The sequence below is a fragment of the Poecile atricapillus genome, chromosome 22 (assembly GCF_030490865.1).
Source record: "Poecile atricapillus isolate bPoeAtr1 chromosome 22, bPoeAtr1.hap1, whole genome shotgun sequence".
Classification (NCBI taxonomy): Eukaryota; Metazoa; Chordata; class Aves; order Passeriformes; family Paridae; genus Poecile; species Poecile atricapillus.
The window spans coordinates 4,692,657-4,707,778 of record NC_081270.1 but is presented as its reverse complement, the minus strand read 5'-3'; the positions used below and the strand labels follow the sequence as shown (position 1 = coordinate 4,707,778).

Below are 15,122 nucleotides of genomic sequence, written 5' to 3'. Positions count from 1 at the left end.
AGCACAGCTGGATCTTCCTTGTTTCCAAATTTCTGTAGAAAATTCTGCTCAGAGGTAACCAGTTGGTCCTGTCTGTTACAATCCTGACTCATAAAAGGTGCATACATAGCAAAAGAATAAGAGTATCCAACTAAAGACTCACTGCTCTTCAGAACCCTCTTATCATAAATATGCCTTGGGAATTGGAAAGAGGATTCTGATCCCATTACAGCAAGAAACATTCAACTTGCCACATCAAAAGACAAAGATCTGACATCTGCTTCCTTCACCTTTGTTAATTCCTGCTCCTGCTGGTCACTCCCATTCCCAGGGACAGTTTTCTACCCCAGTCAAGATCAGTCAGTGATCACAAAGAAATCAGTTAACGCTTGCAGCAGGAATTCTTTGCTAAACTGGAACTCAGCTCTTAAACAGTGAAGATCCTCCACGGCTGACTGCCAAGGAACACACATTCATTTACAAAACAACCTTGAAAGAACTGTTTTAAACCTCAAGTTGCCCAGTGAGACCTATGCCAACCCTCCCCCGTTAAATACACGTATATGCCCTGAAATGTGAATCACTGAGCCTGCAGAGATTCCATTTAATTAATAAAAAAAAGTGATAGCAAAGGATTAAAGGGATTATGCAGCCAGAAAACACAGTAAAAAAATTAAAGTGTGCTTTTGTGTGCCATTCATTTACTGCCTACGCTAAGTGGACGACAGCTAAATGCCAATGATTATTAGCATTCCTCTTAATTAGTCAGTGGCTGCTGCTGCCCACACACTGAACTTCTACAGAACTACCTGAAATTTGTCCTCTGATATCAGCTATGGATATTGGAGTGGTAAGTAATCCCAAGCCTCTGTGATAAAAACAGGAAGGACATGGGTACACCAAATGTGAAAAGCTAGATAGAAAAATTTTTTAAAAGCACAAGGATACCTCTGACAAAACTGTTTTGCTCTACCACCACTGTAGACTAAAGTCCTTATCCTCTAGCTCCTTTAGACAATGAAACAGGGCAGACAGTAAAACAACGAACAGATAGTAAGATACTACTAAGCTTCCAATAAAATTATTTGTAGTAAGAAACTAATAAATCAGAGTACCATGCAATTAACAGAGTATGAAGTAGCCTCAGGCAGGGAAATCTGGAAGGTGATTTTTCTGCCTCGTCCATCTCTTGTAATTTGCTGCTTTACAGTTTCTGCACTTCTTCACTTTGGGCCAGCAAAAGTACAAGACAACAGCCTGGCCTGCCCACTCCATCATCCAAACTACCAAGAAAATAATCAGCAGTCAATTGCTACTTCTCTTTTTGACATTAGTAGTACCAATTTTTTAAAAAAATTGCATTTGTAGCCCTAGGAAACAGAAATGTTAAGCTGGAATTCATTCCTTTAAATCCTCAGCTGAATAGATGTCTGTGTAGGCAGCCTCCAGTACAATAATTTGTTTGGAAAACCCCTCAATACTCTACTTAAAAAATAATGAATGGTGTAAGTTTAAGAACAGATCAAGAGTGAAAAATATCATAGTATGCAGCAATCACACCTATTTCTGCAGCAGGATTAGTTTGATAATATTATATTACAACCTAAATTAAACCTCAGGAAGACTGTGCTATCATTTTTAAAAGAAAACTACTTTTAAAGCATGGACTGCTGATAAAACTGTTGAGGAATACATTTAGTGCAGCCAGCTTGGAGTGCAGCTGCAGTGTGAGCTGCAGGTTGAGCTCTGGGTAGTGGGAGCCCAAGGCAAGAGGCAGTGAAGTGGCACCAACAGTGCAGGTGACACCCAGAGATGGAACAGGAACTCAGGAGGAAGAGAGAGGGAAGGTAAATCAGTTCATGAAATGGAGCAAGGTGTAAGAAAGGACTAACAAAGGGGCTCCCACATAAAAGCCCTGTGAAGGCCAAAAGCCTGCAGAAAACACCTTAGCTCTGATTTCAGAGATTTAAATGACATAAAAAAGGCAGATCTTCCAAGCCTCCTATGGTGAGAACAAGCCTTGATTGCTTCTAGAAAACCCAGGACAGCAAAGGTTATAGCAGAAGGAGGACAATGGCAGTAAAGGGGAAAGCAGAGCAGATCACACCACTTTTCATGCACGATCCACTCCTGGATAACAACTCTGTCCTGACCTGGCTGCTTTGCTTTGATCCACACTTTGCTGCTCCTTAGTAGGCTGAGCCTCCCATTCAGTCCCAGTGCCTGTGGGGAGGCTAATTCCTAGCAGCAAAGCTACTCAAGAAAAAGCAATGCCCAAGGAATAAAAGGTATGGGTACTTCCTCCACAGTGAGAAGTCACTCCACCATACTAAATCATTCTTCAAAAAACCAATTAAGTGTCACTTAGTGGAGAAACATGTGCACATGCAAGAAGGCAACAGAGATAAAACCCTATTCAGAAGAGAAAACTGAAGAAAACCCCAAACCCAACCAACCAAACACAGCAACTGCCCTCAAATCCAACCACAAACACACACTGACATCCCCAAACACACACACCAACCCCTCAAACCCAACAAAACACACACTGACCCCTCACAATCCCAACCCAAACATGCACACAGACTCCTCCCAATATAAATACACACACACACCCCCCTGACTGCCCCCCAAAATCCAGCCAAACACAAACACACTGACCCCTCAAACACACCAACACTCCCAGACCTATATCCCCAAATGCAACCCCACACCAATCTCCCCAAACCCACAACACCCCAAACAAAAACACACCAACACCCCCAAACCCAACCAAGCACACATCAACCCGTCCAACACAAACACACCAACACCCCAAAACCCAAACACACATCAACCCCCAAACAAAAACACACCAACACCCCCAAACCCAAACACACATCAACACCCAAACACACATCAACCCCCAAACAAAAGCACACCAACACCCCCAAACTCAACCAAACACACTGACCCACCAAACACACATCAGCCCCTCCAACACAAACACACCAACACCCCCAAAACCATCTGTCCTGGGGTGACTTTATGATCCTGGTATCCCCAATCATCTGGTTTATGTTATATATTAAGTTCTGCACCTTTAAGACTGGCTTTGAGAGCAAGAGAGGGGGAAGAAGAAGCTGCAGTTTGTGTTAAAGGAAAACATCACTCCCACACATCGCTGCAGCACGGACAGACAGCTGGACAGAGCTTCTCTCTGGTTTTTAGTTAGTTTTAGCTAGCTGAGGCAGAGGAGTTCCCTGGACCTTTGTTTTTTCCTTTTCTTGGATCTGTGCAAGCCTGCTCTGGACTGAACACCCAGCCAAACCCCGGGAGCTCACGCCTGTGGCCCACCGGGGCCTGGGCCTCGGCACTTTCCAGCGCCAGAGGGACTGATAAGAACCTGAGTGAGATGAGCTACACCACATGAAAAGGACTTTTCTTCCTAGACTTGCCATCCCATCCAACAGCAAGAGGTTTTATTATTTAATGTTATTAAATTTCTGTTAAATAAACAGCTTTTTCCACTTCTCTCCAAGAATTTTTTTTTTTCCCCGGGTCAGTTGGTGGGGAGGGGGCTTTTCCCTGAGGAAATCCCCATTTGGAGTTTTCCTCCCTAATTTGCCCTAAACTAGGACAAATACAGTTTTTGGCGCCCAACGTGGGGCTGTTTTTGCTCAGGGACCGGGTTGCACACGGATAATGCGGAAAGATGGAACAACACAATGTGTACCTCAGAGAGATCTGATGGTTGGGTGAAGATCATGAATGTATGTGTTGTAGAGTTAAAATATATATATATATATTAATTTTGATAATAAGTTGACGATATGGGGATAAGGGGTGGAATGTCCTGGGGTGACTTTATGATACTGGTATCCCCAGTATCATACCCATACACACTGACCCCCCAACCTCACCAAACACATATTGACCCCCCCAAACACAGCCAGCCACACACACCCGAGCCCCCCAAACCCAACCACTCACCCCCAAACCCAACCACACGCACACCGATCCCCCCAAAACAAACACATCCACACATCAACCTCCCCAAAACCCAAACACACATCCCCAGCCCCACAATCCCAGCCAAACACACACCTGACCCTGGGCTCTCCCCACCCCAAACCCTGCAGGTCCCACAGAGGCTCTGCAGCTCTGGGCCCTGTTCCAGCAGGACACCGAGCTCACCTGGCCCTGTTCTTCCCAACACCTCTCTGCCCCCACTCCCCCACCTCAGGCAGGAAGGACTGGAGTGCTGGCTAGCTCAGGGCTGATTTGGGCTACTCTGCATTATTGAAATATTTGTGCAAATGTTTTACCTTGAGAATGTCTCACAACAGAGTTCTCGGCGACAAAGAAACCCAAATTGGAAAATTTTACTGGTTCCAAGTGCAGCAGTGTTACAGAAATGGGTGTGCTGGACTGATGAAATGAGAAGGATGGAGAGAGCTATGAAACAGCCTGTGCCTTTCAGCAAGGCTGCTCTGTGCTCCTCTCTGTGATGACCAGTGGGATGACCAGAAAAAGGAAATAAAGAAGCTTTTATTTTGCTTTTATCTAGATCAGAATTTCTTATTAGAGCTGAACAGACTATTTGGGATACCTTGGGATAGCAGGTGAAAGGTACAGAGAAAGTTCCAGCATTGCTGCAGATGTGTTCCTCTCTTTCCTTACACACTCTGCTGCCATAATTTCAGTTTTAAAAATAAACTGTAATTGCGTAGTTAGTTCCATTACTTTGTTTTTTGTGAAAGAAACCTTATTTCAGGATCTGGTTTCAGCTCCTCTGTTTGTGGCTGCGTTATCCAGAACTCAATTCCCGTAAGATATTGACGTGCTGGATTTCCAAGTCTCAGTCATGCCAGATTTACTTTCCTTCACGTCAAACAGCATGAAGGTTCAGGATGGTAATTCTGCAGTGCTGAGAGGACAGGGGAATCAGGGACCAGTTTGTCAAGCTTCACTTGGAGAATATACCCAGACTACAGTGGGCCAGCCCAGCAGGACAAAGAGCAAGAGGGTTTTTCCCCCTCAAACTGGTGGAAACTATACTACAAAGGAGCAGTGTTTTGGCAGCTGTAATCCCATGCTCAAGAATTTTTAGACCTTGCCAATTCTGTAGCAAAATAAAACATCTTCAGGGAGGCCCAAGGACACATCATCTTCATCACACAGGGGTGTGTGTCCAGGCAAGCACATACCTACACACCTTGAACCCAAGTCAGAACAAGACAGCCTAGGTCAGAACCTCTCAGAGGTATTACAAGACATTGAAAGAAATTCTGAAGATTAAATACTCCTATGCATACCCAAATATGTCCTCTGTGGTGTTACCAACATGTGCTGCCTTACAGCTCACACACAGTGAGCAGAGGAATCATCTTCAAAAAGAAAATTATAGTTAGTTCTTTCCTTTCATTTCCTTATTCTCCAAACAGGCTATTTTAACCATACATTAAAAGGCATAGGATAAATAGGATAATGTAATTTGGTAGCAGAAAAAAGCCACCTTAGTGCATATATGGTCTCATGAGGTAGCTATTTCAGTATGCAAAATAAATCTAATAATCATGTTATGTAGCTGAAAAATCAGCTAAAATGTTAAACTTTAAGTCAAGATAAACTTTTTAGGTGTTAATGAGAACAGGTATCTGCAGTGACAGCAAAGCAAAAACCCTCAAACCCCTATACAATAGACCCTACCAGAAAAATTAATAAAAAATAATAAAGTGCAAATGTTTCTCCAGCCAACTCATTGAAACAACACTTTTAAGTTAAAAATGCTAGTAAAATTCAAGGAAGAGATGGGTATTCATAAAATAACAAGCTCATCTGGAATTACAGTGCCAATACAAAATCATTCTACTGCACACCTCTCTTCTTGTAAACCAAATTCAAGCCAAAGTTTTACACTAGAAGTTATATTCTCTGAGGAAGTCCCTCATACAAATACTGCTGGTAAATCAACACCTTCTCCAATTCCTGGTTTTGCCAACTGTCACAATATTTGACTAATAAAAACTCTTGCTTGCTTTCCATAAAACACTTAGTAACAGGGGAAAGGATTGTTGTGTTATAGATTATATTTCATCCATACTATTTTACACAGAAGTAGGTAATTTTTGGGGATGTTTGTGATTGGTTTCACTGAGTCTTATTTTTTTTTTTTTATAAAGTTGTCTTGGCTTCACTAGCAACTTGCTATTCATGAGCCATCATATTAAACTAGGAATTGTTTCTTCTGATCATGAAGGATAATTTTTTATGATAAGTTAACATATATTTAATGCTTAGAATTTTCTCTGTAATTTATCATTTATCTAATCCTACTACTGTAATTTATTTATCTACTGCTGCCCTGAGGCACTTGAAAGGCTAAATAAACATAAATAAGTACTTTGAAAACTTTCCCCACAAACTATTGCAGAGGAGTTTCCAATCAATTTCCACGTTCTCCGAGTGCCATTCCCATTGACTTCCCTCTCCCATGGATCCAGGGCTTTGTACCTTTGTTGAGGATGAGCTGTTTCCTTGCTTGGCATGATGACGTTGGCACTGTCGTCCGAGGGAGATGCCTTTGACATTTTGGGAGAGGAAAGAGTGTCTAAGTGACAACTTCAGACCTAAGCAGAGGCAATAAGCTGCGGGCAAGCTGCCCAACTTGAGCATGACGCACTTCATGATGGCTCTAAGAGGCTGAGTCTTCCTTGAGAAAAGACAAAGGACAGCAGTTGCTGGTAATGCTGCTTCATTAGCTTTCCTTGGAGGATGCTTAGAGTGAATATTGCTAATACCATTGTCATTGATAGTTCACTGAAGGAGAAGCATTTGGACAGAGCATCCAGCACCAACAGTGAGATCATGCATCAAATCAGACCTAATTACTGTCTGCAGTTTTGGAACGAAGAGCTGCATGACTCAGATGAGGAGAGAGAATTCCTCTCTTGCTACTTAGCTTTCTCATAGGGAAGCACAGGAGAAGGGGGAATAAAACATATTAGGTTAATTCTGTAGAGAAATTCTTTTGCCATAAACATTCAGCTCAGCAAAGAGAAGTCCAGAGAAACAGGATTTGTAGTTCACATACCTAAAGCATATGTTCAATAGTCAAGACAAGTCAAATACCAGCCCTCTCTGTGCACACAGGGAAGTTCAGAGACGTTTAGGCTGGCAGGACCTCTGCAGGTCCTTTCCCACCACCGCCACCTGTGCACTCAGATCAGAGCATTTGAACTCACACAGGGATGCCAAAGGCTTTATCAAGCTTACTTTTGAAATTCTGCCCCATTCCATCCTTGAATCTATTCAAACCTGACTAGACACACTCCTGGACCAACTGTTCTGGTTAGCCCTGCTTGGATCAGGGAGATTAGAGTATGAGACTTCCAGAGCTGCTTTACAACCCCAACCTCTTTTGGAGCCCAGGGTGTTTCTGGACACCCTGTTAGCCCACAAAGGGAGGCCTGCTTCCCTTGAGTTAGACCTGCAGCATAAATACTTTTGTTCTATATGACTGATGCAGACAATCTGAAATTAGTCTTAGGAGCCACAGGATGTACAATATAAAAATTAATCTTTGACAGGCAATGCTAATAAAGGAAAAAGATGAGAAGCAGGTAAGTTTACACCTTCTGCAACTTAAACTTACCACAAAACTCAGCATAAGGAAACAACTTTAGTAACAGTAGTTGGATTTCATGGCATTTTAAAGACAAAAATATTTGAGAGGCAGAAAAGTAACAAACCTCAATTTGCTATGAACAGGCATTATCTTCTCACCATTAAAAGGAAAGAATATTGCCATAAACTTAACTTTTACATTATTTTCAAGGCTCTGTACAGTTGGATATGACACTGCACAGAGAATGAAGGTGAGGGACCAGTCCAGTCAGTCCTTGCTCTGTGATATGATAAATCAAAAGCAAAGAAGACAAAATACGCTGGATGGAGGGAAACAAGGACTATAGTGATGAGATGACATAAGGCAACTCCTGTGTTAGCATTAGGCAAAAGCAAAAGGCAAACAGGGGAAAAACCTTGCTAACATACTCAGAATTAAGTAGTTAGTTCCAACTGAAAGAGAAGATAAGTGAAATGGAAAACAGTCTTCCAGTCTATTGAGGGACCTGTGTTTAATATCAACCAAAGTAGTTTATATGTACCAAAAAGTCTCCAGATGGAAGCTGTGCTTCCTCTGCCAAGACAATTCTCCAGGGCACCATTGGATGAGGTCTTCCCAAATAAATAGATGTGAAGTTCTGCAAGGGGGAGCAAAACAGAATTAAAAAATTGAATTCTCCTAATATTATCTTTGTAAGTTAACAATCTTTTTTAACTCCCTCTCTTCTTTACTTTTTCTGGCACAACAAATACAAGACAACACATTCATCCATCTCACCAAAGAGAGAGGGAAAAAAAAGTGCATTTCATATCAGATGCTTTGCGTCAAGACTGCTAAGGCTCATAAATCAGCTGTCTCTTGCCCTGGTCATTTCAACCAACGTCTGACCCTTTTGTTAACTCATGATTTATAACTGAAAGTTACTTTTTTTTAAATGCCAGATTTATAAACTTTACTGTGCTTGGTTTGATATAATATCCATTTTGTACACCAAGCTATAAGACAGTAAATTTATTGTCTATGAACTGTTACCTTGAAAAATTACATCAATGCAAAGTGGTTTCCATTTAGAATCAATGGGCAATAAATTCATTGGATTTTTTTTGAAGGGGGGAGAGAACATGATGATATTTATGAGGTCATGAGTGGCTATATAATGGGTGAAACTGGGAGCTGAGGCTACAGTTAGACAGGAGTTCTGAGTTACAGGGTTAGACACAACAAAACGTCCAACACAGCAACAATGCATAAGCTGATACTTTGCTGTCTCATTATCGTCAGCTTCTCCTGTCCTCTCTTGTCTCTGCCCATCATCAATGCCAGTGAGATGTCTTATCAACACTCAGGTAAGTCTTTTGATTTTAATGGTTATCATGCAGGGGCTGGAGCAGTAAAACCAGAAAAGCAGCAGGTGTGCTTTCCAAGGGGCCTGTATCTGTGCTGCTCAGCTGCAGGAAAAGCAGGAATGCCTCCAGGACACCAGCAGCATAAGGAACCTATCAGTGGGTGCTGCTCTTGTACACTGGGGAGGTTGGGTGCTCTAAACAGTTACTCCTGCTGCTCTGAGATCCAGGAAACAAAAGTATAAATTGAGAAGAAAAAGGTATCTGAGCCTTACAGCACTGAATGCAAGCTGGTATTCAGTGTCTGAGCATTATAGGCATTGGCTAACTTTAAGAAACTTGGCTGTACAGTTTCTCCTGTTTCCACCCTTTGAAATGAGCTATTTTGTGTTTAGAAAGGGGGAAACCTATTGCAAACATCAACAACAGGCAAATCTCTCTTATACTCGTAGGTACTGAGAATGCTATTTGTTGGCACTAATTCAGATTCCATTCAGCCCAGGGAAAGAATAAATCTTTGCTTGAGAAAACAATGCTCAAAGTTTGAAATGGCTCAGCAAAAATGCACAGCAGAATCTGGAAGGTTTCTGTCATCAGACCTGACTGGTACTGGAAGACTTTCTGAAATGAGTTCTGAAAGAACAGGCAAACCAACCCAGAAGTTACTGCATAAAGCTGACTACTAAAAAGTGGCTGCTCTTACCTGCTTTGCAACAGCTGTTGTGCTGGTTTATAGGTATCAGCAGTCCCTAGTCCGCTTTGAAAATGTTGGGCTCACTAAGCCAGCATCTTCTCAAGCCTTCCACAATGTAATTTGCATTTACAGGTACCCCTGACTCAATATGAGTAATATCTGTCACATCATAGCTGGCTCTAATCATTATTGCATTAGGTTCAAGACACTGTGCTTCTTAGATCTTCTTTGCTAATATAAAAAGTCTCTAGGAGTAGAGAAGACAGAAGATGAACTCTCTTAAAGAGGGTTAAGTTTGGGCTTGTTTATTTTGTTGTTGTTTTATTTTTAACTCAAAGCACATTTACCTGCTAGCACTGCTCTGCTTTAAAGAATAATCCATGGCCAGAGATACAGATTTGCCTCCACATAGCACTGGAAATTTTTTGTATTCTTATTCTGAGTCCTATAATGAAATCCCCACTGTCCTTAGCAACTGTCCTTTTATGCAGTGAATAAACTAATAACATGCATGTCCAAGTTCTTCAAGTTCCTGATCTTTGTGCAAGCTTGGGAAATGTTGGGAGATTATTTTCAGTTTATTTTGTTACATCTCCATGTGAGGAGCTACACAATCACACCCATCCCTGCAGGTCAGAGCAACAGAAACTCCATAGAGTCACCTCCAATTACAAAATTGTATTCATCTACACAAACAGTGTTTGATAATGACACCCTCTGGTTGCCCACAATTTTGGATGTCTGCTATATATATATTAGCAAAGATGAAATTTACTGCTCAGATTACACAAACCCAAGTTACCTGGAATATAACACTGCTAAGGGCTTCTGTTGGCAACCTGCCTTGGGGCACAGGCTAGCCACAGAATTCTAGATTCTCTATGCACAGATAAATTAATTCTACCAGCAAGCTGTTGTGTTGGGAAAAGTTGTAACATCTGTACTGGAACACACATTAAATGAGAGATGACTGAAATGCACCAAGAAGCACAGCTGCCAAAATAAGTTGTAAGTTTTCCTACCTTTATTCCTGCACTTCCATACTTTCTATTGGATTTAGTAATTGCAAAACTGAGCAGGTTAATATGTCATGAACAGGAAGTTTTGTCTTTATTCACAGGAAAGCTGCAGCATAGGAACTAGTTGATAAAGGAAATGAACTAAAGTAAAATTTAAAAAATTACATACCAGTCTGGGCTGTGTACTGGAAGGATGAGGTTGAGTACCTCAAGTGACAGAAAGGGCTGCTGTTGGTCAAAACCTTTTCTAACAAAACATCTGCCAGAGAAATGAGAATCTGAGATTAACATCAGGAAGGTACCTTTTCTCAAAGCTTTGCAACGAAAGGAATACAAACCCAACTATCCCCTATTATAATTAAATAAGGATGGACGGCTGGTGCTTCCACAAAAATATTCAACAGGTGGGGCCAACAGACCTGATCAGAAATCACCTGAGACAGACTGAAACAAGGATGCAGACTCACCTTATACCTGTTTCTGTCATCTTCCATTGGCAGCTGATGAAGATTCGAGGTTAAACCTGGAGCGGTTGGGCAGCCTCAGAAGCACCTCCCTGCTCCAGTTCCTGCCAGAGCTCCTGGGCACACTGGCTGAGGACAACAAAGCAGGTGAGGATTTACCACAGCAGTGGGAGAGTGCCCATGGTTTGTACCTCCAGCTTCCACAGGTATCATACCCCAGCTCCCAGGTATTTGCTAAAATACAATGTTATGGTATAAGCAACAAACAGCTTTGTTTCAGGGACTTTGGGGAAACCTGCTGAGCAGCCATGCCTGCAGCTCAACACCACCTCAAAGTCTCCAGATGAGCGCTGCAAAACTTCCAGATAGCAAAATCAGGGCAAGAAGATTGGCCTAAGAGGAACTGGCAAACAGAACAAAATAGCAGTCTTACAAAACATCAATACTTGCAGAAAGTGCAGAATCGATAGCAATGGATGGTTTGGGAAGCAATAGATGTTACCCTTGTACATTCCAGCCCAAGACCTCTGTCAGCTATAGCATTATGGCATGTGAGAATTACTCGCCTAATTCAGGATTTCTAAATGGTAAAACATTTCACTGTGTCTCCCTCTAACAGGTCTTACCCCCAGCAACTACAACTCAGAGGAAAATATCAAAGAGGTAAGTAAATGACCATCTGTCACTGAAACAAGAAAAATAAGACTTTAAACTACACAGAATTGTTACCAAGATATCATTTCAGATCCAGACTTCATGAACAGTATAGACTAAAGTAGTATGCCAGTGTTCTTGAAGCTGGAATCACTTAGTAGTTAGATAGGCAGGGGAGGGGGGAAGAAATGGAAAGGGAAAAAATCAAAGAGAGAGCAAGTAATCCAGACCATTTAATTCTAAACCCTCCAATTTTTTTTCCCCCCTAGAATAACAGCTAAGTAAAGGCCAATTTTGAGCTTCATCAGCCCAGACACCAGCATTTCCACCACCACACCCCCAGCACAGGCTACATGATACTATCAGATTTATTATGAACCATTATGAGACAGGGATGAGTTTTAGTGCAACATCTAAAGCAGAGATCTCACTGGGCAGTCCCTTCCTTCCCCCCCGTCAGGACACAGGGCTGGGTGATCAGGAAGGGTGGGGGCAGTGGAGAGTGTACTTTCCCTCTGGGAAGCACCCACCAGTAACCTCTAATGCTGTTTGATTTCAGACTTTCTATGGGAATCATCCTCGAATTGCTTTGCTGGGACGCTTCTTGACCAAGGACAGGAAACAGTACAAGAAACGTGGGAATCTTTCTGAGTGCTTCTGGAAGTATTGTGTGTAAACAGGAAACTCCCTGAGTGGTTGCATAATTTATACAGATGTCTGAAAACATGTATATAGATTCGCTTGATTTAAAATAAGAATGAAGAAATACGAAGGCAGCGCCTAACTTTAGACTCTATGCTACTTGGAAATGAATAAATTCTTGATGTTTTGCAATTATGTTGTGATCAATGTAGTAATTTCTTAGAGCTAAGCACAACAGGAAGGAAGTAATGGGAGAAAGAGACAAATACACATCAAAAAGAGAACTTGGGCAGGGGAAGAAAAATTCCCATGGGGTTCTGTGAAAATTCCCAGAAGGGCTCAACTGTGTCTAAGTCCAGAGGCAAAGGGACTTTCTCCTTTGTCACCTGATATAGATTGGGGTGTCAGGCAGAGGGGTCACTGCTGCATTCCCTGAAGATGCTGAGCAGGTAGGGGATGACAGATTAACAATGTTCAGGCGCCTCCTGCATCCCCAAAGCACCCCAAAACCAATCAGCACATATCAGGGTCAAGCATCTGCTCCCAACCACTGCTGGAGATGACTCTTTCTCTCAGTCACTTGCATAAAGACCCACGAATCTATTTCTCTGCCCAGCCCCCAGCTACCCATGACAGGGCTGCCTGTGCATACCATGGGTTTTAAGAATTGTGTCTGATTATCATCAAGCACAGTGTGTAAGACTTTACACCCAGATTTGGGCAGTCAGTGGAGGCAGGAATGGCACCATGAGAAAGATTCTGTGGCTGTGACCTGCAACTTACGTGCCTGCACACACAGGTGCAGGAAGGTGATACAGAACATAGTAAATCTGTGTTACCAGGGCAAGCCACCTCCTGCTTGGACACTCCAGAGCAGTGAGATGTATTCCCCTGAGCTACCACCCACTGATAATGTTGCCGGTATCTTGGCATGTAATGTATATAAAAGAGAGGACAAAACAGAGGCTACAAAAAACTTCTAGCCTGACTCTTCTGTGTGCAGAATACATCCGGACTCTCTCAGTCCTGGGTACCTTCTGACAGTAACTGCAAGAAATTGAGCTGAACAGTCAGGAGCTGTCTCTGGGAGATGCCATTTTTGATAATATGCACAAACTGTCTGAGCTGTGAACCCCTGCTCCATACATACTTTGTATAAACCTCACTCCACAGCTCACAGAAAGCTCGAAGTAAACACCTGACAGTGATACACAGGCTACATTGATCTCAACAGTATACATCATAAATCTCCGACTGTGCTGTTTAAACAAAGCCTACAGGTTTAAAACAGCTTGTTCACTTAGTGTAAATTATAAAACAGATGATGCCAGCTGTAACAGAGAAAAACGTCCTCAAAGTCAGAGCAGTGGGATGCATTGTGCAGCTATTTGAAATCTTCTGAACATTCATCTTTCTCTTACACAGTAGAGCAAGTCAGTGGCTCTCTGGAAATGGCTCCTTTTCTGGTACTTCATCAGCCAATTAAAACTTGTCAGAAAAGACTCCAAATTTACCTCAGACATATAGATAGGGAGAAGTGTAGAGCCTAAAAAGACTGGAGGGAAACATTTTCAAAAACTGAAAGCATGAAGCTAAATAAATAAATCTAGAGTGAATGATAATAGAAAAAATATTACAAGTATTAAAAAGTTCCCTAGCCTGACAGAGGAAAGAAATGAAGAGCTGTCAGGTGTTGAGGATGGGGTTAAGACAAGGTAATTGCGCTATAAATAGTGAAACCTTAGCTTTTAAAACTACAAAATACTCCCTAACATTTCTGGGGTCTAAAGAAGCAATACCAAATCAATTTACTATTCTAGCTAGGCCAGCTCACAGCAGCAAGGGCTGAGGGGGAATTCAGCTGATTCTGATATACCAGAATTTAATCAGAGCCTGAAATTTTGTCAGTCACAGTCCTTGCCTCTGGAAAGGAAGGAGTTCAGACTGTTGTGGAAAGGAAAGGAAGGAGTTCAGACTGTCTTTGGACATCACTGGTAGTTCTCAAAGAGACAACAGTTTGAGACACTGTTGAGCACCCAAGTGCTTCCTTCCTGAAGGACATTCCTGACAGATGCCAGATAAACTCAGGTCCAGGGCCCAGGAGCAGAGCCTGGCCAGTTCATGACACAGGAGGGCAAACTCCACTTCTGCCCCATCCTGATGTGACCTACAGCTCCTGCCAGCTTTCAGCTCAGAGCTTTTCCTTGCTCCTGCAGGCCACAGACAGGACTGGAACTGTCACAGAGAACTAACCAGACTGTAGGAGGAGTCTGGAAACCAGACAGGTTTGCCTTTCCATGGGAACAAACAGCTGGGGAGTCAGGCAGCAGCATCCTGAGCCCATGGGCACTGCTAGCAGAGGGCAAAGTGGAGCTGCAGCTGGGAGCAGAGCAGGCAGGCCCTGGGCAGAGCTGCAGTGTGTGATGGATATCCTAACAGGGATCATGTGGCTGTGAAGCAAATCTACTACAAAAAATACAGGCCACTACTTCTGAGAATGAGATGATGAAGCATCACAGGTCCAGTTTCTCGCCATCTGCCAGAAGTACAGCAGTACATCACGCAGCTCATCTCTGACATCCACACAAATGTGTAACTGTAGGTTTTCAGCTGTGAGCCACAGCTTGAGCTGGCAGGAAGACTGCTATTGACAAATCAGAAATGTGAATAGGCTGATAGGGTCTAGATCTCTGAAGAAAAACACAGATCTACCCTGAA

The 15,122-nt window shown here is 42.5% G+C and overlaps 1 protein-coding gene across 1 annotated transcript; it reads left to right on the top strand.

Annotated features, from left to right (window-relative positions):
• The first annotated feature begins 8,808 nt into the window (after positions 1-8,808).
• UTS2 (urotensin 2) lies at positions 8,809-12,560 on the top strand. Its single transcript, XM_058855335.1, has 4 exons — positions 8,809-8,934; positions 11,145-11,255; positions 11,728-11,771; positions 12,322-12,560. The coding sequence occupies exons 1-4, from the start codon at positions 8,832-8,834 to the stop codon at positions 12,436-12,438; spliced, it is 375 nt and encodes a 124-aa protein (XP_058711318.1). The 5' UTR covers positions 8,809-8,831; the 3' UTR covers positions 12,439-12,560.
• Positions 12,561-15,122: the final 2,562 nt, after the last annotated feature.